This window comes from Ictalurus punctatus, chromosome 5 (genome assembly GCF_001660625.3).
Source record: "Ictalurus punctatus breed USDA103 chromosome 5, Coco_2.0, whole genome shotgun sequence".
Taxonomy (NCBI): domain Eukaryota; kingdom Metazoa; phylum Chordata; class Actinopteri; order Siluriformes; family Ictaluridae; genus Ictalurus; species Ictalurus punctatus.
The window spans coordinates 27,420,487-27,445,304 of NC_030420.2; the positions used below are offsets into that span (position 1 = coordinate 27,420,487).

Here is a 24,818-nt window from a genome sequence, read left to right on the forward strand (position 1 = left end):
CTCGAGCTGACACAGACTCCAAAGGTGTAAAACCCGATGACCCATGTTAGATCAAATCCATCGGTGTGTTGTCTGAACACATGCTCCGATGGAAGGGATAAGACTCACGGAAAATCTGACCTTTTGTCCAATAGAGTTAACATGTTCAATATCACAAATTTGCTTACATTTAAAAAGTGACCTAGAAATTGTGCAACATCTTGAATATTGAAGATGTTCACATTTACATTTTTTTGTTTTAGAATTTTCAAAAAAAAAAAAAAAGAATCCCAGATTTGTAATGTGGTCTCAGGCTTTTGGATCACACTGTATGTGCACATAAACACAGAGAACTACTACTGTGCTGTTGTTCTTGTTTGGGTTTATTATTTATTCATTAAATCCATATTAACTCCATAGTGTTTTATTCCTCTTATACCACAGAAATTTGCCAATGATTACAAATTTTTAGTTATTAAAGAAAGGTCCATCACTCGTTTTAAACATTTCTATAAATTACCTGTTAACTATATAAATGTTATAATGTCCTAAAACATGTTGTTGTGTACACGATCAAGGTAGCATAATGATCACATGGTAGGGGCATGATATAATATCCTATATATAATAAACCTGTGATTTGTATTAGATCTGGCACTACTATCAGCTGCTATTATTATTAAAATATTATTAACACGTTCTGACCTAACAGAAATAAGAATTCACCAGCACTGTGTTAAAAAAAAAAAAAATTAGCACAATAATGCCTTGTGCGATTTATTTAAATATTTCAAGCAGTTCAATGATGCATAGCTCCAAAATAAATGATAAAGTAGTGAAAAGGCAAAAACTGACCAAACAAATATGCTAATAATGAAGCTAACGCCAATAACCTCACCTTGTAGCTGCTAGTTAATGAGTCTTTTAAGTATTCTCTGAGGTGTCTGACTTATCAAAGGTTGAACATGACATTGTTAGCTTTGTTTTTGGCCAGCAGAGTACATATTTAGTTAGCTAACGTTTTCTGTGCTAGCTGGACTCAAAGCGTGATCAAGTTTCATTCACAAGTGTAAGTACCACAGCATTTGTTAGCTCTGCTCACTTGTTGGTAAATTCAGCAGCACTGCCTTTATTAGCATCAGTATGCTAACCCAGTATGAGCTAACCTACTGTAGATAGATAGCTTACAAGCATCTTTAGATCATTTAATCTGTGCAGCAACACGTGTTAGCTCAGTTCACCGAGTTAGCAATAATGCTTTTATTATCTTTGTTGTGAAAGTTAGCAAACCTACACTCTTTGAAACACAGTTATACTTACGTTTATTATGTATGTATTACCTGGGAAGGTTTTACTCTAACAAGGTATGATAGTCCAGACATTTTTAAAGGTACGTTATGTTCATGCTAGATTTCGCTAATTAAAAAAGGTGCAAAAATTTCAAAACTGAAGAAAAACTGTTTCAATGTTTGCTGTCAAGTCTTGCTTTCTCTCCTCTAACTTCTCAATGTTAAGTACAATTGCTCTAATACTCACATTTTTAGAGCATAAAATATTAAATAAAAGATATTTCCTTTAAAATACTAATTGTACAATAATCCGAGACTCAATTAACTATCACATAAATAACGAGACACCTGAATCAAGAGAAAAAAATGACCAAATCGGACCATATCATACAACACCAAAAGGAATATTGTTTATCTTACACAGACACACACACACAAACACACACACACATACACACACACACACACACAAACACACATACACACATGCACACACACAAACACGAACGCACACACACACACACACACACATACACGCACACACGCAAACACATACACACCCGCACAGGCACAAACACACACACATACATATACACACACAAACACACACGCACACACACACGCACATACACGCACACACACAAACACACACACACACATACACACACAAACACACACACACACACACACACACATAGACAAACACGCACAAACACAAACACACAAACACACATGCACAAACACACACACACAAACACACACACACAAACACACACACACACACACATACACTCTCTCCTAACTCCTGTGTTGCTATCCGCAGGTGCTGCCGTTTGATGATAACGTGTGCTTGCGTGAGCCGTGTCAGAACTACATGAAGTGCATCAGCGTCCTGCGCTTCAATAGCTCCGCCCCCTTTATCTCCTCGCCCTCCATGCTGTTCCGGCCCATCCACCCAATCGCAGGCCTACGCTGCCGCTGTCCCACCGGCTTCACGGGGGATTACTGCGAGATCGAGATTAATATGTGCTACTCGAATCCTTGCCTGAACGGAGGAGTGTGTGCACGCAGGGAGGGAGGATACACCTGCATCTGTAGAGAGAATTATACAGGTGAGTGTGTGTATGAGGATGATTTTGGGTATGTGAGTAGGCTTAAGGCCAAGACACAACTTCACATTCATTAGTTAGCGCAGTCAGAAGAAGTGGAGCAGTTCCAAATGAGATGCAGGATAGCAGAGGCAGAGAAACAGGATGAAGAGAGGGGATGATAATGAGGGAAGGAGGAAGCTTGAGGATATTCATTTAGAAGAAAAAGTTGTCCATGGCTGCAACAGAACACAAACAGGATCTTTTCTTGGAACGTGTTGATCCCGTATTTATTATTACAATATATTTATTATTACAGTACTTAATAAAAATATGCAGATGGGATAGATAGCAACAGGTGGTTCAGTAAGAAACAAGTTTGACCAATTTTAGTTCATTTCCTAGAACTCAACGTGCTCTAAGCCCCGCCTCTTCTCCCCCCCCTCACTTTTCTACTTTTCTTCTACTTTTAAACTATATAGTCTTTTCTGCATGCAGGCTAGGTCTGATTGACTGATGACTCCCAGGGAAGGAAAGACAGACAGAGATTGTAGTGTCTCAATACCATTCACTGAGCATTACAATTTTACATTGTACACTTTGTACTTGTGACATGTAGTGCTTGGTTTTTGTACCGTAACAATACTGCAACTCCAAAACTAACATTTTATCCTTAATGGAAATGATCGACCAAATGACATCGCTGAACTGTGCCAGAACAGCCTCCACAGGAGCCTGTCAGTCTCCAGAGTGCCACATGTTGCCTAATGATGATAGATTTATAATAATGAGCACTAAGGATCTTATGAAGAAATGAAATGGAATTGTAAGAATTCTTGGATAAATAAATTAGTCCTAAAATGACAAAAAAAAGGCCCCAAAACCCCAGCAGACTGATTTAAAAGTTAACAGTCTTTTTGCTCAGAGACGGAAGCTGTGCGGCATGCTGTCTCACTCCTCTCTTCCAGGTTTATGAGAAAAACAATCTGGCAACTCTGGCCTCCACACTGTGTGTCTGAAAATCAGTCATATTTTGTAGCTTAACCATATAATTCACCATCCATTCAACAATTCTGCTGTCTAAATTTATACTTTTGGCATCCTGCGCCATCTGACAAAAAGACTCCAGATGAAATCTTTGCTAACTAAAGTCGTGATAATTTCATGCCGATTCTCCTCAGTCAAACCAAGAATAGAAATTTCTCTCAAATATAAATTCTACATTAAAGATTGTACAATACAAATTCTTCATTAAATATTCGACAACACAAATTACACATTAAAGATTCTACAGTACATATTCTACATTAAAGATTCTACATTACAAATTCGACATTAAATATTCTACAATACAAATTCCACATTAAATACTCTACAATACAAATTCCACATTAAATACTCTACAATACAAATTCCACATTAAATACTCTACAATACAAATTCCACAATATGATTCTGCAGTACAAATTCTACATTAAAGATTGTACAATACAAATTCTGCATTATATATTCGACAATACATATTACACATTAAAGTTTCTACAGTACAAATTCCACATTAAAGATTCTACAGTACAAATTCTTCATTAAAACTTCTACAGTACAAATTCTACATTAAAACTTCTACAGTACAAATTCCACATTAAAGATTCTACAGTACAAATTCCACATTAAAGATTCTACAGTACAAATTCCACATTAAAGATTCTACAGTACAAATTCTTCATTAAAACTTCTACAGTACAAATTCTACATTAAAACTTCTACAGTACAAATTCTACATTAAAGATTCTACAGTACAAATTCTTCATTAAAACTTCTACAGTACAAATTCCACATTAAAGATTCTACAGTACAAATTCTACATTAAAGATTCTACAGTACAAATTCTACATTAAAACTTCTACAGTACAAATTCTACATTAAAACTTCTACAGTACAAATTCTACATTAAAGATTCTACAATGCAAATTCCACAAAGGTGCTCAGAAATGACAATAAATTATAACCACAGCACTACTGAGTTCTTGAATCTGATTCGTCAGAAGGTGTTGAGTGTTGAATAAAGTGTTGAAAAGTTGTATTGTTTCTATAGTAACAACAAATTCACAGGTACTTGTATGGCAGACACTCCATATAATTCAAGATAGGGAAAAAAGAGACGCTGGTGAGGGAATGACTTTTTATAGCCAGTATAATATGAAAAATGATAACAGGAGCTAATGTTTGTGCACATTCTAAAGCATTAAGTGTAACTATAAATGGATTTAAAAAAAAGTATGATGTGTAATTTTTTTTATAGATACAAATATAATAATTGGTTAATTGCTGTGGTATAAGACGAATAAAACACTCCAGGATATGGTAACAGTAAATCCATGCCAGGACACATCATACTACATTGTCGTTGATTATTTTCCGACAACAACATACCCAGAAGCACACATTTCAGGACCTCACAAAATTTATATGCAAAACTTATGCAACTCCTTTAAGAAAACCAGCATGATCAATCTAAGGTGAATGTAATATTAATGTGCATTCTGAAAGCATTGCAGCCTCACAGCTCCAGGGTTGGCTGATTATCTGTGTGGAGTTTCTGTGCATGTCTGGGTTCTCCTGTTTCCTCTCACCTCCCAAAAACATGTGGATAGGTGGATTGGCTATGCCCCTAGGTGTGAATATGTGTGTGTGTGTGTGTGTGTGCATGGTGCCCTGTGACAGACTGGTGACCATCCGGGGTGTATTCCCACCTCACACTCAGTGTTTCTGGAATAGGCTCCATGATAAAGTGGTTACTGAAGATGAATGAATTGATTTTGAAAAGCAGGTTAGAGGCTAAACTATTGTTTATTATTATTATTTTTAAAAAGCAACAATGAGGCACATTATTCCTAAAACCCCTTGAGAAAAACATTGACTTATGAACCAAATATGAGCGCCACACCTTGAAAATACACCAAAGACAGGAAATGTTTATTGAGCTTGAGTAATGCACACAAGGAGGGAGGAGAAAATACAAATTAATGGACCAGTAATAAAATAAAGAGGGTCATATAGGGTGGCGTCTGTAGAACGAGGAGGGAATGAGAGGAAAGAACAGAATTAGTGATGGAAGCGTGAAGGAGAGATGGAGAGAAATGTGAAGAAGAAAAGTAATAAAGTAGAACGACAGTGATGAAGAGAAGCAGACAGTTGAGATGGAAATGATATGCAGAGGACAGGAGAAAGTGTAGGAGAGAGAGAGAGATGGCGGGTGTGGAGACAGAGAAAAGGAAAGATCAGAGAGAGGGGGACAGAGAGAGCGGATGGAGGTAGGGGCAGATGGGGTTCCCCTGGGGGTCATACCATGTGTGAAAGATCTGCGGGGGAGCTACTTTGCCTGTCGGCTAAGCGGGGGCTTTGATGAATTAAACATCACGTGAATAAAGGAGAGAGAATAAATAGCGAAACACACACCACAGGGGAGAAGCAGAGAGAGGAACATGTGTACATGTGGGGAAAGAGTGGTGTATCGGAAGGATGAACAGAAAGAAAGACAGAGAGAGAGAGGAAGCAGACAACAGAGAGGGTGATGAGAGAGCGTGAAATAAGTTTTAGAGCTGCGGTCACCTGTATCATGTTTCTCTGAGAGTTTAGTGCTCGAGTGTATAGTGTATATGTTGTACAGACTGTATATTGTGTTATTTACCATAGTTTGGTGTCAGATCTGTTAGAAATAAATTATTCCAAAATTTCACTTACTCCAATACACTTTTCTGAGATATGGCATCATATCTTTTTCTAACAGGGGCAGTGGTGGCTTGACGGTTAAAGGGTCTCAGTTACTGACCTGTAGGTCGGGGGTTCAAGCCTCAGCACTGCCAAGCTGCCAATGTTGGGCCCTTGAGCAAGGCCCTTAACCCTCTCTGATCCAGGGGCGCTGTATCATGGCTGACCCTGCGCTCTGACCCCAACCTCCTAACATGCTGGGATATGCGAAGAAAAAAGAATTTCACTGTGCTGTAATGTATATGTGACTGATTAAATACTGATTATTTAAAAATGACAATTACAAAGTCGGAAGCTGATTTTATTTTTATTATTATCCATCCATCCATCCATCCATCCATCCATCTTCAACCGCTTACTCCTTTTCAGGGCCACGGGGTATTATTATTATTATTATTATTATTATTATTATTATTATTATTATTATTATTATTTACTTAGTTTTAGAATTTATTACAATGATTTGAATGCATTATTTTTCTGTTTTATATCAATGCTTTATGTACCCATTAAGTAAATTTTTTTTTTTGCCAGCATATCACGACACATATCATGGATCGTAGAAAAGTCTTCAAGTATCATGATATTTTTTGTCATATCGCCCAGCCTTACCTCAAGTGTAGTTCAGTAGATTTCACACCTAATTTGGCTAGTTTTGGAACAAGGAAAAAGGTCATCTGTAGGTGGTGAGGTTTTCTTTTCTTTTGAGCTAGTTTAAAAATAACATGCAAATTGCTAAGCAATTAATCAGAATTTCTGCAAACACAGGCTATGCTAAGCAAAGGTAAAGTGTAAGTGCAGACAGTGTGTCTATGATGTACAGAACTATTTGTGCTGTAAGATTGTGAGAGGGGAAAGGAGATTATGGAATGTCATTCTTGTCAATACTGCAATTCAGAAATGTGTGTGTGCCACAGTTAACTTCATTTCCATGAAAAGACTGAGAAAAAGAAGAAAAATGGGTCTCCATTTCCCTTTTTTTGTGGGGCTGGAAATTTAGCTGAGACCTGAAAAGCTGAAATGAAATCACAACTTGGGTTGTTTCTTACATACACGAGAGAGGTAATGTACATTCAACGAGAAAAATGAACTTTTTTTTGGTTTATATATGGACAAATGGGGGAATGGTGGCTTAGTGCTTAGCACATCTACCTCACTACCCTGTGTGCGCGGAGTTTGCATGTTCTCCCCGTGCTTCGGGGGTTTCTTTCTCCAGTCCAAAGACATGCACTGTAGGCTGATTGGCATTTCTAAATTGTCCATAGTGTGTGAATGTGTGTGTGATTGTGCCCTGCAATGGGTTAGCACCCTGCCCAGGATGTCCCCCGCCTTGTGCCCCGAGTTCCCTGGGATATGCTCCAGGCTCCCTGCGACCCTGAATGAAGTATAAGCGGTATATAAGTTGGATGGATGGATGGATTTCTGTCCTTGTCTTTTTTTGGACATAAAGATCTGTAGCATTGCTGTTACTATGGTTACCACACGAGACACAGTAAGAAAGAATTCTGAACTTTCCTGTGTGAAGCAGAGGGATGTGGAGCAGAAAAAGATCGACCACTTGCAATGTCTAAAGACATGTTTTCTGCTACTTAAATCATCCATTGTCATAGCCATTACTGTAGATATATGGACTTTTACTTTAGTTTCACTTTATTGATTCCACTGTCACTCTGCTCAGGCTTAGCCACTTCTCTGTGGTATGATGACTGCGGCTCTGTGAGAAGCTACACTGAAAATTTGGGGGTGGGGTTTTTGGCTGTACGTCTTTCAAACACTATGATGATTATCTCTCCTATCATATGATTTGTGTGTTTGAAACCGCCCCCCAGTTTGAGCTCAACACCTTTTTTCTTCATTTTTTTTTTCTCTTTTCTTCCATTTTAAACAAAACAAACAAACCAAAAACATATGTAGAGTAGCTTTAAATAAACATATACTTACAAATTGAAAGTGAAAGTGGAACTGTATTGTCATCATCACCTCCAGTTTTCCAATAAAAGCTTTCTGTCTTCAGACTTACAGGAAAGGGGTGATAAAAATTTCCATTAAAAATCAACATGACCGCCTAGATAATGTTACATGCTCGGCTTTACGGTGAAGGTTTGCTCATGTTTATAGATTAAAGTGTATTTCTGTGTATCAGGAAGTCTGCATCAATGCTGAAGCAGGTATTGACTGGAAAAATTATTTTGAGACAAATTTTCATTACTTCTTTACAACATCTTGGTTGAATGGCTACATTTGGCGTATGTGGAAAAGTGTTTTCCGTGATTTCGTGTCAAGTACAGCATACATTAGGAGTAACTCTTCAACTTGAAGGCTGTTAGCGAGCAGTCGCATGTGGCTGAGCTGATTTTTTAGGCAAAAGGAGTGCAATTGTGCAAGTGCAAGTGTGTGTGTGTGTGTGTGTGTGTGTGTGTGTGTGTGTGTGTGGTGTGAATAGTCTGAATTGAACATTCTAAAAATACTGCTTTTTACAGGCTGGATCTTTGTGATGGATGGATTGTTATTTCCTTTAGAGACACAAGCCGGCACAAAAGTGTAGTCACATATTCTGTATGTTCTTCCCCACGCCTGTAAGTGCTTTGTGAATAGGGAGGTGTGTATCTGTCTCTAAGTGCTTCGTGCAGGGTAGCCGTCAGAGTGAAATGTTTTATCGTAATTGCTTTGTGTCGCCGTCAGTGAGGCTTCACGCTTGGTCTTTGTTTGTCTCTTTCTTTCTGTCCTCCTATTTTTGTTCCTCACTCTGCCTCGGCACCTATTTTCTGGCAAAGACTTTTTTTCTGGGTTACCTTAGTGGTATATATGCATATCTCTGATTGTTTGTGGGGTTTTTACACTTTGTCTGCTTGCTACACTACCGTTACCATTTAAAGAGGCAACTGGTTGCCTGAGACCTGTATAGATTTTAGTATATCCTGTATAGTATAGTTTTACCAATGAATAAAGAGATTGTGTTGATTGCGTTAGTAGGGTGTAGAATTCCTAAAACATGCAGGTATTAAACTGATGTGGTGCATGAACTTGGTCCATTAATAAATCATGATTAAATTACGCACGCACAGATTGTGATTACTTCACTTTGTCCCAGACTAATGTACTGTAGCAGGCATGTAACAAATAATTGGATATAATAATAACAATAATAACAACAATAATAATAATATTATTATTATTGTTGTTGTTATTATTATTATTATTACATTATTATATTATAACATTATTTATAATATATTATAATATTACATTATTATATTATTATTACAATAATAATAATTATTATTATTACTATTGCGAAGACTTCGAAATATTATCTTTACCCTTAGAGGAGGCTGCCTACGCAGGAAGCATTTTCAAGCAGTTTTTTGGGCCTGAGATAATAAGGACTTTAAACAATGATGGCTATAAAGATAGTTACAACGTGAACACGGATTTGGTTCTTTTTTGCCGTAGCCGTGGAAACTAAAGTCATTAAGCATCGACTCTAACACTACAGTGGTTACAGACTCTAAACAGTCTTTGTTGGACAAAAAAAAAGTAGTTTAAAAAAGCAAGAGAAGAATTGTGCTTTATAGAAGACGGGTTAGGTTTCTCAAAAGAAAGGTATGTTAACTTAGATTTTCTTTACGAACAGTACCCATGTTTCAAACCTGATGCCATGCAGTGTTTCAACTTTTGGTCATTTCTGTGACTAGGAAATTCATTATGATATCAACTTTGACTTATTGTGAGCACTTTGAGTCTGAGATTCTGAGATATCTTCGGAAAAATGTATTGAATTAAATGTTTTTGACCACATAGCTCTGGATTCACTGAAGGAATAGTGTCCTTATCTAGTGGAAATATACTTCTAATTCAATGCACGTTAAAAACATGAAATTGACTCACCTAAGCATCACATCTTAGTGAGCAGTGCGTGAATCGTTTAAGTTATAGAATTGCAAATATCTCTACTACTCTGCTAAACTAGACCTACTGCTTCTGACTCGATTCTGCAGCATGGAAGCAATCTACACTGCACTATCCCATAAGGCAACGTGCACACTGCACTATCCCATAAGGCAATGGGATCAAAAATCAAAAAATGATGGCAGGCAGCGTGTCGGCTCTTTTTAAGTTGTAGGTCACATGACATTGCCAACATGGCAGATGTAGCATATCCGGATTGTATTCATACTGCACACATGTACTGATCAGTACATACCGTATCAACTTAACAAAGCACTTGGTACTGAATTGAATGCAGTAGGTACTGTCACAGTACGCGATTTCAGATGCAGCCGAATTAATGCATGTGCAGAAGAGCCCAGTTTTTCTTACGGCCAACGTAGCCATCCCTTCCACCATTTGTCTCTGACAAATAAAAGGAAAAACCAGTGACTCTTTTATGCTGTACCGGGCATTTATTTGATTAATTTTGTTCCTGCCATGGCTTGGGTTCACGTCTTCCCTTAGAGGGAAATAATACAAATCAATACTGAGTTCTTCTGATCACCTTTATTCTATGATGAGTATGAATACATTTCTTTCCTGATGGGCGGGGTCTCTTCCTTGATGACTCTGCCCTCTTCTACAGTGCACGAGGGTGCACTGAATTGAACAGGATAAAAATGATGTAAATCATATGCTATGGCCTTCATAATTACCAGATTGCACTGGATTTTAGAGTGACATGTTAGACAGCTCTTTCTGCTACCATCATCAAAGCACTAATAAAGGCAATAAAGAGGTGGGCACGGTGGCTTAGCGGTTAGCGCGGTTTGCCTCGCACCTCCAGGGTTGGGGGTTTGAATCCCACCTCTGCCCTCTGTGCACGTAGTTTGCATGTTCTCCCTGTGCTTCAGGGGTTTCCTCCGGTACTCCGGTGTCCTCCCCCAGTCTAAAGACATGCACTGTAGACTGATACCTAATTGTCCATAGTGTGTGAGGATGTGCGCGGTTGTGCCTTGTGATGGGCTGGCACTCCATCCAGGGTGTCTCCTGCCTTGTGCCCCGAGTTCCTTGGGATAAGCTCCAGAGTAACCAGCGACCCTGTGTAGGATAAAAGATATGGAAGGTGGATGATGGATCTTTTTGTTCATCTTTCCAGTACAGTTCTAAAGATTTGTTAAATATGTGCCAAGGCTTATTGAAGCTGTTCTGGTACAGTGAGTTTGACTTTGGGCTTTGCTAGCTAGTGGATTGGATTATAAATGTAATGCTTTGCACAACAGGACTGTTGGGAAACTGGAGCACAGCCCATAGCGCCTGGTGTTTTATCCAGCTCTGCGTCATGTGCAGCACTGCGAGCAAAAAACTTACACGCTCATTCACCAGACATCCCTGCTTCTGCTTCTGCTTCTGCTTCTGCTTCTGCTAGCCTGCCTGATACTAATCTATGACTGTACACCAGCTTTCAATTTGGGTAATTACTTTATTGTATTATTTTTGGGAGGATCCAGTGGCCATGGTTTCCACGCACACACACACACACACACACACACACACACACAGATTTACTGATTGTAAATCAGTAAATTTTTGTAAAATTGAATGATTTCTACATTTATGAATACTTTCCATTGCTGTAGCTAATTAACCCTTTCCCTACACCCAAAGCTAACCCTTTTCAGATTAAAGCTGGAAAATCATTCTAATTTTGTGTGGACTGGGTGATTGTGAGGATATTTGGTCCTCACAAAGGGTTAAACACACACACACACACACACACACACACACACACACACACACACAGATGAACAAATCCTCTTGCAAATAGCAGTTTTTATTGTCTGCATTTCAGCATTTATTTGCATTAAATCTGCTGCAGATGAAAAATCTGTTGTGTTTGAGTAGCTGAACTGGTGATGAGTGATGGAAGGTGATGGAAAATGATTTATTCCTTTGTCCCCCATGGGTGTGTGTTCATGTGTGTGTTTTTGCTAAAACGTTGTGTAGGTGCCGTGGGCTGAGTTTAAGTGGTGTTACCTTGTCTGTGTGTGGTAGGTGTTTGTCTTTGTTTTTCTGTCTGTGTCCTGAAGCTGTATGTGTGTTTTGTCTGCTTTTATGCACGTGTGTGTGTGTGTGTGTGTGTGTGTGTGTGTGTGTGCCTGTTATGCAGGACCACTGGACCAGTTGGCAGGAGGAGCAGAGAGCCACAGGGAGGATTTTGTCTGTGTGTGTTGGGGGATCAGTATGAGTGTGTAAGGGGGAGGGGCTGAAGGTTGCAGCCCAGGATTACCATAGGGCATCAAAATCATTCTGTGTGTGTGTGTGTGTGTGTGTTAGTACTAGAGATGTAATGGTATGAAAATTTCATATCACGATTATCGTGACCGAAACTATCATAGTTCTCAGTATTATCACGGTATTGGTAAAACGTGCTGAAAATGTACAAAAAGTATTTATACACACGGAAATCCTTTAAACAGGTTTTATATTTGTGTTCAGCCGCACACCGATTACATCATCGGCCCACTGCGGCACCGCCCCCACTGTCGTTTTTTGCTTTTGTATAGTAATAAAAATCATTTGGTTCGGTTAGAGAACACGGCGGAAGGCAGTGACGGCGCTCGGGAGATTTTCCAACCTTCCAAGAGATCAAATCCGAAGGAATCTTAATCGAAGGGGGTAACCCTGTCTGCAGAGCTCGCAAGAAGAAAGTTGCTGTGAAAGGGGACTTTGGCGCCTTGTTGGCGCTTTTCTGTTTTACCCCCTCGCTTTTAAATCGCTTAGGAGTACCTGTGTGGCCGTGCGAATTTCACTTTCGCTTTCGAATTAGCGGCAATTGCTTGAATAGTGGGTTTATTATTATTCTTAATGAAAAACACAACAACAACAAAACAGTTCAATGACAAACTCGCTTGTATTAAACCAAATCTTCTGCCATCGTCTTGTCAGTCAGCTCGCCTCACTCTTCCCGCCAGTCAGCACGCCTCACTCTTCCTATAGGTCAGCTCGCCTCACTCTTCCCGCCAGTCAGCTCGCCTCACTCTTCCCGTCAGTCGGCTCGCCTCACTCTTCCCGCCAGTCAGCACGCCTCACTCTTCCCGTCAGTCAGCTCGCCTCACTCTTCCTATAGGTCAGCTCGCCTCACTCTTCCTGTCAGTCAGCTCGCCTCACTCTTCCTATAGGTCAGCTCGCCTCACTCTTCCTGTCAGTCAGCTCGCCTCACTCTTCCTGTCAGTCAGCTCGCCTCACTCTTCCTGTCAGTCAGCTCGCCTGACTCTCGTCACGTGATAAATGAAATCTGACTCCTGCTGAGCTGTGCTGCGACTCAGACTCATTCGGTTCATGCTGAATTGAGCAGACACGTTTTTAATCGCAGCGTCCGTTTTCACGCTCAGAAAACAATGTTGCATGCCGCTCCTACGTCAGACTCGTGCTTCTTGTGTATGGACAGCATTTATCGCGAGCATTTACCATTTTCCAAATGACGATAACCGCGCATGATTTTAATGATAATTAAATATGAGACGGTAATTCTAACCGTCGGGGAATTTTATTGTGCTTTATCGTGAAACCGGTAACCGTTTCATGCCTAGTGTGTACATGCATGTTATTTGACTTACGTACAGTAGCTGTTTCCAGAGGTTTATTATCTTGTACCAGCGTAATGGTGTCTTCTCCTTGCAGGCGAACGCTGTGAATTTGACCGGCGCACAGGCCGCTGTGTAGCGGGTGTGTGTCGGAACGGCGGGACGTGCCACGAGCTTTCAGGTGGAGGTTTTCGCTGCGAGTGTCCAGCGGGTGGCTATGAAAAACCCTACTGCGCCATCAGCACTCGCTCCTTCCCTCCCAAATCTTTCATCATGTTCAGTGGACTGCGTCAGAGGTTCCACCTGTCCATCTCGCTCTCGTGAGTACAGACACATATTCATCAAATAAACACACACACACACACACACACACACTGGTATGCATACCCATGCACATTACAATAACATTTATAAATGATAGAATGCTCTGTTCTAAAAAATGGTCTAAAACATGAAAGCGAGGGATTTGAGAAAAAGACTGAGAGAGATAAGAGAGATGAAGGTAGAGGTGAATAGATGTAATGCCTGCTAGGCTTTCTTTCCATCTCACGTTTTCATTTTTTTCATCTTTTCTATTTCTTTCATCCAGTCTCAGTACTTTCATCATCACGCTATGTTCATCTCTGTCCTTCTGTGAGTGCTTTATCCTAGCTCTTCTCTGTGATTGGTCAGAATTTAGTCGCTGTACTGGCAAGTATGTAACATAAAACATATGGGTTTTTTTTTTTTTAAATCCCCATGATATCTAAAGCATTGATATTTTATTTAATAAAAGCCAACAATAGCAGGAAAAGAGCAGCACTCAATCGCCACTCCCTAGGCAGCCTAGAACATTCTACAGTAGCTTTCCTATTTCTGCTCCATCTCATGCTTTTTCCTTCTCTATTAACCTTTCTTTCTATATTACCCTCACACATACACACACACACACGCGCGCGCGCACACACACATATAAGTGCAAGTGGCTTTTTCAGTCAATACACTCCCCTTTCCATGTTCCTCCAGAGGCATATCCACAATGCCATACAATCCATTACTTCATCACACACACACAAACACACACACACACACACACACACACACACACACACAGTATGAGTATTTTCTTTATCTGTGTGTTCATTATCTATGTGTGTGTGTTATTCTTTACAGGTTTGCCACTCTTAAGAATAGCGGGCTGTTGTTTTATAATGGCCGCTTTAATGAAAAGCACGACTTCCTGGCTCTAGAGATACTGGATGGACAAGTGGTACTGAAGTACTCCACAGGTGTGTGTGTGTGTGTGTGTGTGTTTGAAATGAAATTGTCCACTGGCTGGTAACCGTTCCTTTAGCAGCAAATGTGATGTCACTGCTGAAGTGTTTGTGGCTCTCCTCTGTGCGTGGTGAAAAACCTCTGTGGGTTCTCTGGTTTCCGCCCACTTCCCAAAAACATGTCAGAAAGTGGAGTGGCCACTAACTAAGATGTGAATGACTGTGTGTGTGTGTGTGTGTACACATGGTGCTCTGTGATGGACTGGCATCTCATTAACACATCAGGGGTGTATTCCCGTTACGTTCCCAGTATTCCCGGCATCAGATACGCTCCGAATCCACCTTGGTCCTGCCCTGGATAATGAAAATAAATGAATGAAATGAATTATTATTAGTCTGACCTGTGTGGGATCTGTGTTCAGGTAAATCGTCCACACAGGTGAGCCCGTACCTGCCGGGAGGCGTGAGTGATGGGAACTGGCACACGGTCCACATACACTACTATAACAAGGTCAGTGTGTGTGTGTGTGTGTGTGTGTGTGTGTGTGTTTGTTTAGAAAAGTGACACTATCCAATATAGTCATTTTTTGCTTTAGTAAGTATAGTCAGTATTTGTGTGTATGTGTGTGTGTGTGTGTGTGTGTGTGTGTGTGTGTTACAGCCCAAGAGGAGTGTGAACGGTGAGGTGCAGGGTCCTTCAGATGAGAAAGTGGCCGTGGTGAGTGTGGATGACTGTGACACCGCTATCTCACTGAGGTTCGGACTTCAGCTGGGAAACTACAGCTGTGCAGCACAAGGCAAACAGAGCAGCAGTAAGAAGTGAGTACACACACACACATTTACAGTGGGGTCCAAAAGTCTGAGACCACCATGAAAATCTGGGATTTATTTTTGAGACAGAAAGTTTTTCAATTAAAAAAAAAAAAAAAATCAAAATCAAAATAAAACAAAATTCACGATTCCGTTCACTATTTCACTATTTAATTGAAGCACGTGTTCAGACCGTCCCTCCAGCATTTTGTGTGCACAGAAATGAACGCAAAATCAAGCAAACTCCATAATATTTCAGAGAAGCTTGCAATTTTTCGAAATTACCGCAGATTTGGGCCAAGACGCATCATGTGACATCATCACCACATGCCATGTGATGTCATCACAACGCACATTCAGCCAAAGCCCCCTTCGATTCACGTGCATCGAACATGAGTCCAGCTAAAAGTTCTCATTGGTCAACAAATATCAAAGACTTTGTGCAATTGCGATTTTGCCAAATTCAAGTAATAATAATAATAATAATAATTTAACAAAGCCGCAGCAAGGTCAAGCGTTTATGGCCGCAACAATCAGCAAAAAAAACTCTGCGGAATCCTGTATGGACTGATTCAAACAGCACTGATCATTAGGTTTTACACTAATAACAAATTACAAACACACACAAAAGGACAAATACAACTCAATTCTAAAATTCCTGTAAATATTTCTAAGATTCTACGTTTGATTCAAATGCTTATTGTCATGAAACTCTGTAGTATAAAAGAACGAAAAGAATCGAAACATTTTCACTAGCGGCCTCAGACTTTTGGACACCTTCTACATAATACGTCATGCATACAAACACACACAAACACACACAAAACAAACACACACTTGCATATGTATAAACTCATAACCACACTGATATTCTCTGCATGTGTGAACAACGTCTCCTCTCCCCGTCTGTCCGTCTATCTGTCTGTCTCTCTCTCTCCCTCTCATAGATCTTTGGATCTGACTGGGCCGTTGTTTCTGGGTGGAGTCCCGAACGTTCCAGATAATTTCCCTTTCGGAACGAGAGAATTTACTGGCTGTATGAAGGATCTTCACATTGACAACAAACCTGTGGACATGGCAGGATATGTTGCAAACAACGGCACTCTGCCAGGTGTGTGTGCACACATAGCTACCAATGACTACCAAATCAAACATAAATATCTGATGTCATCACTGCTCTCATTGATGTAGTTTATGATGATGTCATTTTGATGTCCTGATAGGCTGCAGCGCCAAGATGCCGTTCTGTAAGTCAAACCCGTGCCAGAACGGAGGCACGTGCAGAGTGAGCTGGGAGACTTTCTCCTGTGACTGCCCGCTAGGGTTTGGAGGCAAAGACTGCAGCCATGGTAAGGAAGTCGTACTACACACACACACTTTTATATGACGAGTACACACATTTCAAGATGTGTTGTTTTTTTTCCCTTTCAGTCCAAAGACGTGTGTTGTAGGATGATTTTCTGTAACGTGTGAATGTATGGGCGATTGTGCCCTGCGATGCACCCTGTCCAGGGTGTCCCACACCTCGAGTTCCCTGGGATAGACTCCAAGCTCCCCCACGACCCTGTGTAGAATAAGCATTACAGAAGATGGATGAATGGATTTTAGTCCTGACTAACTAGACATCTCAAATATATTTTACAAGCAAATGTTTCCTGCAGTTTTTTAGCTGCTGCTATACATATTAAGCCATTTTTGTTTAAATCTTTCCATCAATCATGAAATAATTTGAGTAGTTTCAGAAGAGTTTCTCAAAAGGTGTTTGCTACGAGATGTGTCATTTCATCTCGTTACTGCCTTCACTACAATCCCATTAGAAGGAAACATTCATTCAATAAAAAAAAAACAAAACAAAAAAAAAGGTTGTTTAAGCTGGCTTTAATAATAAAAACCACAGTCGGTATACCCTGCTGTTATTATATATAATATCATTTTATAGATATACAATTATATTCTTTTTTTATAAATATATCCACTGTGTCACGATTTGGAGATGGAGACAGATGCAAGTGCAGAATATAAGTTTAATAAAGAACAAAACAAAACAAAACGACACTATGACCTTGTGGCAAAAACACTATGGCAAAGACTAAACACAAACCCAAGACCGAAACACCGCGACAAAGGCGACAGCAAAGAAAGACAACCATAAGACAACCAGTGTAGTACAAACTGTGGCTATAAATACCCGCAAGTGCTCGTTAACAGGAATGAATTCAGCTGCAGGTGGTCATGTGACATGACGATGTGGTGCAGTGGCTGCTGGGAACTGTAGTCCAGAGTTCCTTCTCTGACATATGACACACTGACTCCATAATGTGTTTTGTAGAAGAAGAAACTCATCATCCAGTGCTAATTTATAACGGCGCAGAAGCGAAAGCTTTATCGACGCATTTATTTTTCGAAAGTAAGTTCACACTGTGAAATGAATACAGACTCAGAAATCTCCTTTCTGTATATTTCACCTCTCTTTTTGTCTTTTTGATTGAACTTGTTTGGCAATTCAGATGAGTTAATACGCCTTCACTGGTATTAAATATTCACAAGCTCTCTTGGCGTTATGCAGCACGGGGCGAGACACGGTGCTGTCTGTTACCAAAACAAACACAGCGGGTTGAATGACACAGACAATTATCAAGTTCAGATGACTGGCGATAAAAGACGAGACCTGATAGATCTGATTTAAAATGACCGTGTAAGAGGCTCTGGTGACTGATCGTACAACTCCGCCTCCTCCTCAGTGATGCCCCACCCCCACCGTTTCCTTGGTAGCAGTGCGCTGTTGTGGGATCTGAAGAATGATGTCACCATCAGTACACCGTGGTACATGGGACTGGCGTTCCGCACGCGAGCCAAAGAGGGGATACTGCTGCAGGCGCAGGCTGAACAGTACACACACTTAATCTTTCAGGTGTGTATTCAGTCTCACACCTACACACATCCAGCAACACACAGCACTATGTTCACTGCTAATCTTTTGCTCCTCCATGCCAATCTGTTTGATTTGACAGCGATGGAGGTGCAAAATATCTGATCCTAATCTGTTAATTGAGCAATATAAACAATATTTATGGAAATCGACAATACACACATCCCTTTCAAATGCTTTCCGTTTGTCCTGATTCCAGGTCAGAGTGTAAATAAGAAACGGAGCAAATGTCACAGGAACTAAAAATCACCCTTTTGTTAAATCCTTCTAAACATCTGTCGTTTTTAACACCTTTATTTCACTAAATGTAATCTGTGATGTTTTTTTTTCCCGGATCGGTGTGATTTTTGTTTCATGTTTAATATTATTATTCTACATTAGAAAGAATTCAAATGGATCATTACCGACTTCATTATAGCTCAGCAATTTATCATAGTTCATAGAATCATAACCATATTGTTTTTTTGTTTTTTTTAAATTTCATTAAACATAATTGCAATATTATTGAGCTCACATAAAGGGGTGTATTAATTAATTCATTAATTCATTCAGTAACCGGTTTATGCTGATGAGGGACACGGTAGACTGGAACCGATCCTGTGAACTTTTTTTATTTTATTTTATTTTATTATTTCTCATTGTATTTATTTATTTGTGTTTGTTTCATTGTAAGATTGCTTTTACATTTAGCCTTTTTTTTAATTATTAATTTACAATTTTATATTAATATTCATTATTATAATAAACTTTTAATTAAAAGATTTATACTATTATAGGCGTATAATGTATAATGTGAAAGAAAATGCATTACTACTGTATACCTTTATTAACAGAATTAATAGAATTAATTATGAATAAAAACTATTTTGGTGTAAAGTAACTGAAAATTCTTGGATACAATGTCTAAGAGTTTCCTATTATAAGATTAGAATAAACAAGTTACAAGTTTATTAGACCTACTTCTTGACATTTTTACTCATTCCGAGCTTGAAATAGTCTCGTTCTATTGGCAGATAGTTTTGTTTATTTTAAGCATTCATTATAAATTGAATAAATTATTTGAGAAACTAAAATTTCTGGCAATAGAATAAGAGAAAAAAATGCTTGAAACGTGTAAAAAAAAAATGTCTAGAAATGGATTTAATATCCTTATATTTAGTTTACTGGAGTCTTATAATTAGAAATACTGCATAAATTTGACAACATTCACTTGCTAAGATGTCATTTTTTTTTGCAGCGTATAGATAGCACTCCTAAACATAGACTGGCAGTGGCAGCTTTCTTCTTTCTTTAAAGCGCACTTATCCAGTTTGTGTTGCGCATTTTGAACATTTCCCTCTGATTTCATCGCCATATCCCACGCCGCTGGGTGTTATTTATTGATGTGATCTATTGATCCATTGATCTTCAGAGTGCTGTGTTGTGCTCAATACTGTGCTGTTTGTAATTCATAGCTCACAGCGGGTCAGCTGGTGTTCACGGTGACCAGGGGGTCGGCTCAGCCCGTGCGTTTGCGGCTCGACCAGGCGCAGGTGTGTGACGGCCGCTGGCATGACCTGCAGCTGGAACTTCGAGACATCCGCAGTGGACGAGAGACACGCTACGTGGCTACCGTCAGGCTGGACTTTGGACTGTATCCGGTACACACACTTTCAGTAGCTCCAAGTGTTCTGACTGAGGAAGTGTGTGTTTGGTAATTGATGAGCGGGAGTTGATTAAATTGGGAGAAAATGGCATAAAAGTCTATTTGAAATAATTTATGGGAAGCAAAATGTTTTTGGTTTCCAGGTACCTAATGCAAGCAAGCCACCATTTTACTATTTCCTATCACTGATTTTGCAAGTCATGCCTTATTAGATTTACAAAGATAATGGACTCCATTAAGTATAAAAGGCACTCTTTCTTTTCCTCTTCCTATTTCTCTGCTCTCTCTCACTCTCTCTCTGTCTCTCTCTCTCTCTCTCACAGGAGACCGTAATGGTAGGCAGTGAGATTCATGGGCTGAAGGTGAAGCACCTGTATGTTGGTGGAGTTTTAGGATCGGGAGAAGTGAAGAGCGGGATACGTGGCTGTATACAGGTCCGCATACATGATGGCATCCATGCTTGTTTCTCTGTCTCGAAAGAGATGTCCTGTCTCATCTATCTCAAAATACCTCACTTTTAGCAACAATAATCTCCTCATTGGGTTATTCATTTGAAGCATTTGTTAACGGAAATCTTACACACCCAAAGCATTCCATTAGCTTTTACTAATGCATTTATTAATTCATTCCAAGGTAATGGTTCCCATAATGCAAGTTAGAAACGCTCATTCAACATCCGTCTCATGTTACATGTACTTGCTTATTATCAGTCATTAGGGATATATTTGTGTGTGTGTTTTTTTTTATTTTTTGTTTATTGGTTTTGCCATGAAACAATGTAACACAGAACACATTGTCTTACTCGGAGGAGACAAAAACAATGATCAATTATTTAGAGACAAGGTCCAAACTGACCTTTCCTTGAATTTATAACGCAGGAGAAGAGGTTCTTACTCGTGAATGTGCGAGGCTAGAAGTCTGTAAAGAAGTACAACTTTATTCAAACACACAAAATGCAAAATAAATGAATAAATAAATAAAATAGATTGGGGGAAAAAGTTCCATTCCTAAAGCCTATATTAATAAGCACCTGATAACTAAGGCTCCAGTTTCACTTGTGAAATCTTACAGGTCTTAAAACACTATTTTCAAGCCTAATGCTTCAACAGGAAGATAACTGTTTCTCTTTCTCCTTCCTATGTAGTCTTTATGGAATTTTACCCAGAACCTATTCAACTGGTCTTTTGAAATAGGTAGGAGTGGCTAATAGAGAAACAGAACAGGAATTCAAACATCAGAATAAACATACATGAATATAGAAATAAATACAGATAAATGTCAGTATTAACAAAATACAAAATAACACTTTCAAATGACTGTTCGTTCAAATCACAAACTAGGAAGTAAAGAAATAATAATATATAGAAATTGTCTAGCATATTGAATTGGCTCTTACATTTTAGGTAATATAAATGATCCAGCAATGTTCCAGCCCTATTGACTAACTATTGACTATTGACTAATAAACCTAGGATTGATATTAAGTGTAGTAAGTATATGTAAGTATTTGTGAGATGCTTTTTGTGTGGTACAGAATAATAATGGTATATATATATATATATATATATATATATATATATATATATATATATATATATACTTTAAAAAAGTATAGTAAAATCGAGGAATGGTTTCTTGTCGGTAATAGCAACAAATAAAACAGACTATGTGGTGTGTGTGTGTGTGTGTGTGTGTATGTGTGTATGTTTTGTGTCTTTGCAGGGTGTACGTTTAGGGGTGCGTCCGGATTCCCCCGCATTGCCCCGCCCCACCAGAGCTGTAAAAGTGGAGACTGGTTGTAATATTGGCAACGCCTGCAGCGCCTCCTCCTGCCCCGCCCACAGCCAGTGTTCTGATGAATGGGAACGCCATACATGTATATGTGAGCCAGGTAACACAGAGTGTGTGTGTGTGTGTGTGAGTGTGTGTGTGTGTGTGTGTGTGTGTGTGTGTGTGTGTGTTTGAAATAGCAAAGGTAATTCCAATTGATGTGACCCAGAAATACTCACTAGTTTAACTCAGTAGTTTATTTACATGAAAGCATTGGGGGATCTACTGAGCTGTTTTCGCAGTCATGGACGAGGATTTTGCACATGCTGTGCAGACGGTCCCTATTATTAGCGGTGTATCAGTATGACAACTTCCTCAGGGGAAAGCCTGTAGGTTTGGAACAGAGAAAGGGGAGATTTTTGGCTGAGTGTTGCAGTCGTCTGTTTCCCGGCCGTGCAGTTTTTTGTTTGGGGCTTGGTGAGCTGCCAGCCAGAGCTGATTTGCATAATTATTGCGCTTCAGTAGTGCGAGATTGGATCGAGCCCTACCTCGAATGCACGTGTGTTTATTGATAACTGTGGAGCTGTGCAGTGTCTTTGTGCTGGTTGTTCGCTGCTGAGGTTCTGGACATGGTGATGTTGAAGATGACAAAACACCTCCAGAACTGCCTTTTTAAACATAATGTGTGTTTATGGAGTTCAAATATTGAGGCTGTGTTTACATGCAGACATTTCCATCAATCCAAATGAATGAATTCTGATTCTGCAGATTCCAAGTAAAATGTTTCTATGAACCTTAAATTCGGCATTGAGTTAAAAATTTCTATTTATATGCAGATAATTAACCCGAGATGGAGATGCATGCATGGATATGCAACAGGATTTAAACAGTATCACCATAATAACGTGTGAATGGAGGAATTAAATGTAACATCTTATGTAAGGAATTAAACACAAAGGGACATGCTGTTATAGGACATGTTATAAGAAAATAATCAATCACTGTGTTTACATGGACAACAATAATCCACTATTAACCTGATTAAGACAATACTCTAATTAAGAAACTAGCATGTAAACAGACATTTTTAATTACCTTAATCTAATTAAGGTCATACTCGAAGTAAGCACTAATCGAATTAAGACAGGTGGAGTACTCCTGTTTTAGTCGCATTATCAACCTGTATTACAGACATGTAAACACCTTACATGTCTGTAAACGTGTCCTGATCACACACGGCAGTTCTCAACATTTTACGGCGAACAAGAGAGTTCGGCTGCGTCCCAAACCGCATACTTGCCTACTATAGGCCTGTAGTGGGGAAAAATACATGAATCTTGGCTACCATATAGATGGTAAGTACGTGGTTTGGGACGCAACCCACGGTTTCAAGCAGTCGTCTATTAGCATGTACAGCATGACAAATAAATAACTGCACTTAAAGCGTTCATTAAAAAAAAATTAATAAAAACACCCAAAACTGTATACGGTACCATAACAAAGACGAACTGTATGTCGATACGTGAAATTCTGGAGGGACGTCGGATGGCGTGGCGCGGTGACGTAATGACGCGGGCTGTTAATCTAATTATGTTCTAGAACATGTAAAACGGGAACATGACAGGAGTATTCTAAAAGCGACTCATGTAAACACCTTAATCGCATTATTATCTTACTCAGAGTAAGGTCAGTAATTAGATTACTGCTGTCCATGTAAACGTAGTCAATGTCAGGATGGTGTGTTTATTTTCCAACAATAGCATATATTTAAGTGTTTTATTCCACTTATACCACAGCATTCTGCCACTAATGTCAGAGCTGCTGTTATGGAAAACTTCAGACGAATCAGATTTGAGAATTAAACATTGCAGTGAAATTAAAAGCAGCTAGTTGGTTCAGCACGTTAGCTGAGTTAATAAAATTTTTCATTCATTATAGTTAGTGAAAAAGTTACAGTAGTTACTGAATAATATGCTTTTTGATGAATATCTGAATAATAAGTTGGAACGTGTCCTACCTTATTCTACTCTTAATAATTAGTTGCATGCTTATCCCATTTTAAAAACTGATTTTAAATAAACTTCCCTTTCTCTTTACATTTTTATTTATTTATATATTTATTTATTTATTTATGCATTCATTTTAGCGATCAACATTCATGATGCCAAAGCATACAGGCAGAACATACCAAGATATTCCAGTTTCGAAATGAATCAGATTGGGAGGATTTACATTGCAGTTATTCTTCCATTTAACGGATTAACACATTTCTAATGAATTCCTATTCAATCGAACGATGTGGATAATCCATGTAGTTTGAAAAAATAGAAATGTCATTATTCTGGTTTACTCTATTTTGATTGAGGTGTATACTGTATGTGAAGGGTTTTCATTGTTTCTTTCTTTCTGATTGAGCTGTTAATCCGATTACCAACGGATTATTTTGCGTTTTGAGAAAACACAGTTGAAAAGTCGATTCCTGTCCTGTTTAAACAGACGAGTTGAACTCCTAAAAGAGTGTAGGAAACTATCGCGTACTGAGTCTGTGGTTTCAGACAGATGTGCAGTAGAGACCATTACAGATAAAACCAGGTTACAGTTCCAGTAGTAAGACATAATTGAGGCTTAATATCCTTCAGAAACCTTTTACAGTGTCAGACTGAGCAACCTACCAACTCTTTTTCTCATTTTATAAGTGGTGGTAATTTAGAGATTACATTACAAGGCATATTAGTGGTCAATCGAATTATGTAGGCTTTCCCAGATC

The 24,818-nt window shown here is 39.1% G+C and overlaps 1 protein-coding gene across 3 annotated transcripts in view; it reads left to right on the forward strand.

Annotated features, from left to right (window-relative positions):
- celsr3 (cadherin, EGF LAG seven-pass G-type receptor 3) overlaps nt 1-24,818 on the forward strand; it is a 74,193-nt gene that overhangs the window by 14,400 nt on the left and 34,975 nt on the right. For all 3 annotated transcript variants that reach the window (XM_017468253.3, XM_017468251.3, XM_017468252.3), the window contains exons 3-13: nt 2,092-2,380; nt 13,742-13,964; nt 14,797-14,912; nt 15,320-15,408; nt 15,559-15,716; nt 16,655-16,818; nt 16,931-17,056; nt 18,449-18,618; nt 20,091-20,276; nt 20,605-20,715; nt 22,004-22,172. In XM_017468253.3, coding sequence (XP_017323742.1) covers nt 2,092-2,380; nt 13,742-13,964; nt 14,797-14,912; nt 15,320-15,408; nt 15,559-15,716; nt 16,655-16,818; nt 16,931-17,056; nt 18,449-18,618; nt 20,091-20,276; nt 20,605-20,715; nt 22,004-22,172 — 1,801 coding nt within the window. The remainder of the gene's footprint in view (nt 1-2,091; nt 2,381-13,741; nt 13,965-14,796; nt 14,913-15,319; nt 15,409-15,558; nt 15,717-16,654; nt 16,819-16,930; nt 17,057-18,448; nt 18,619-20,090; nt 20,277-20,604; nt 20,716-22,003; nt 22,173-24,818) is intronic.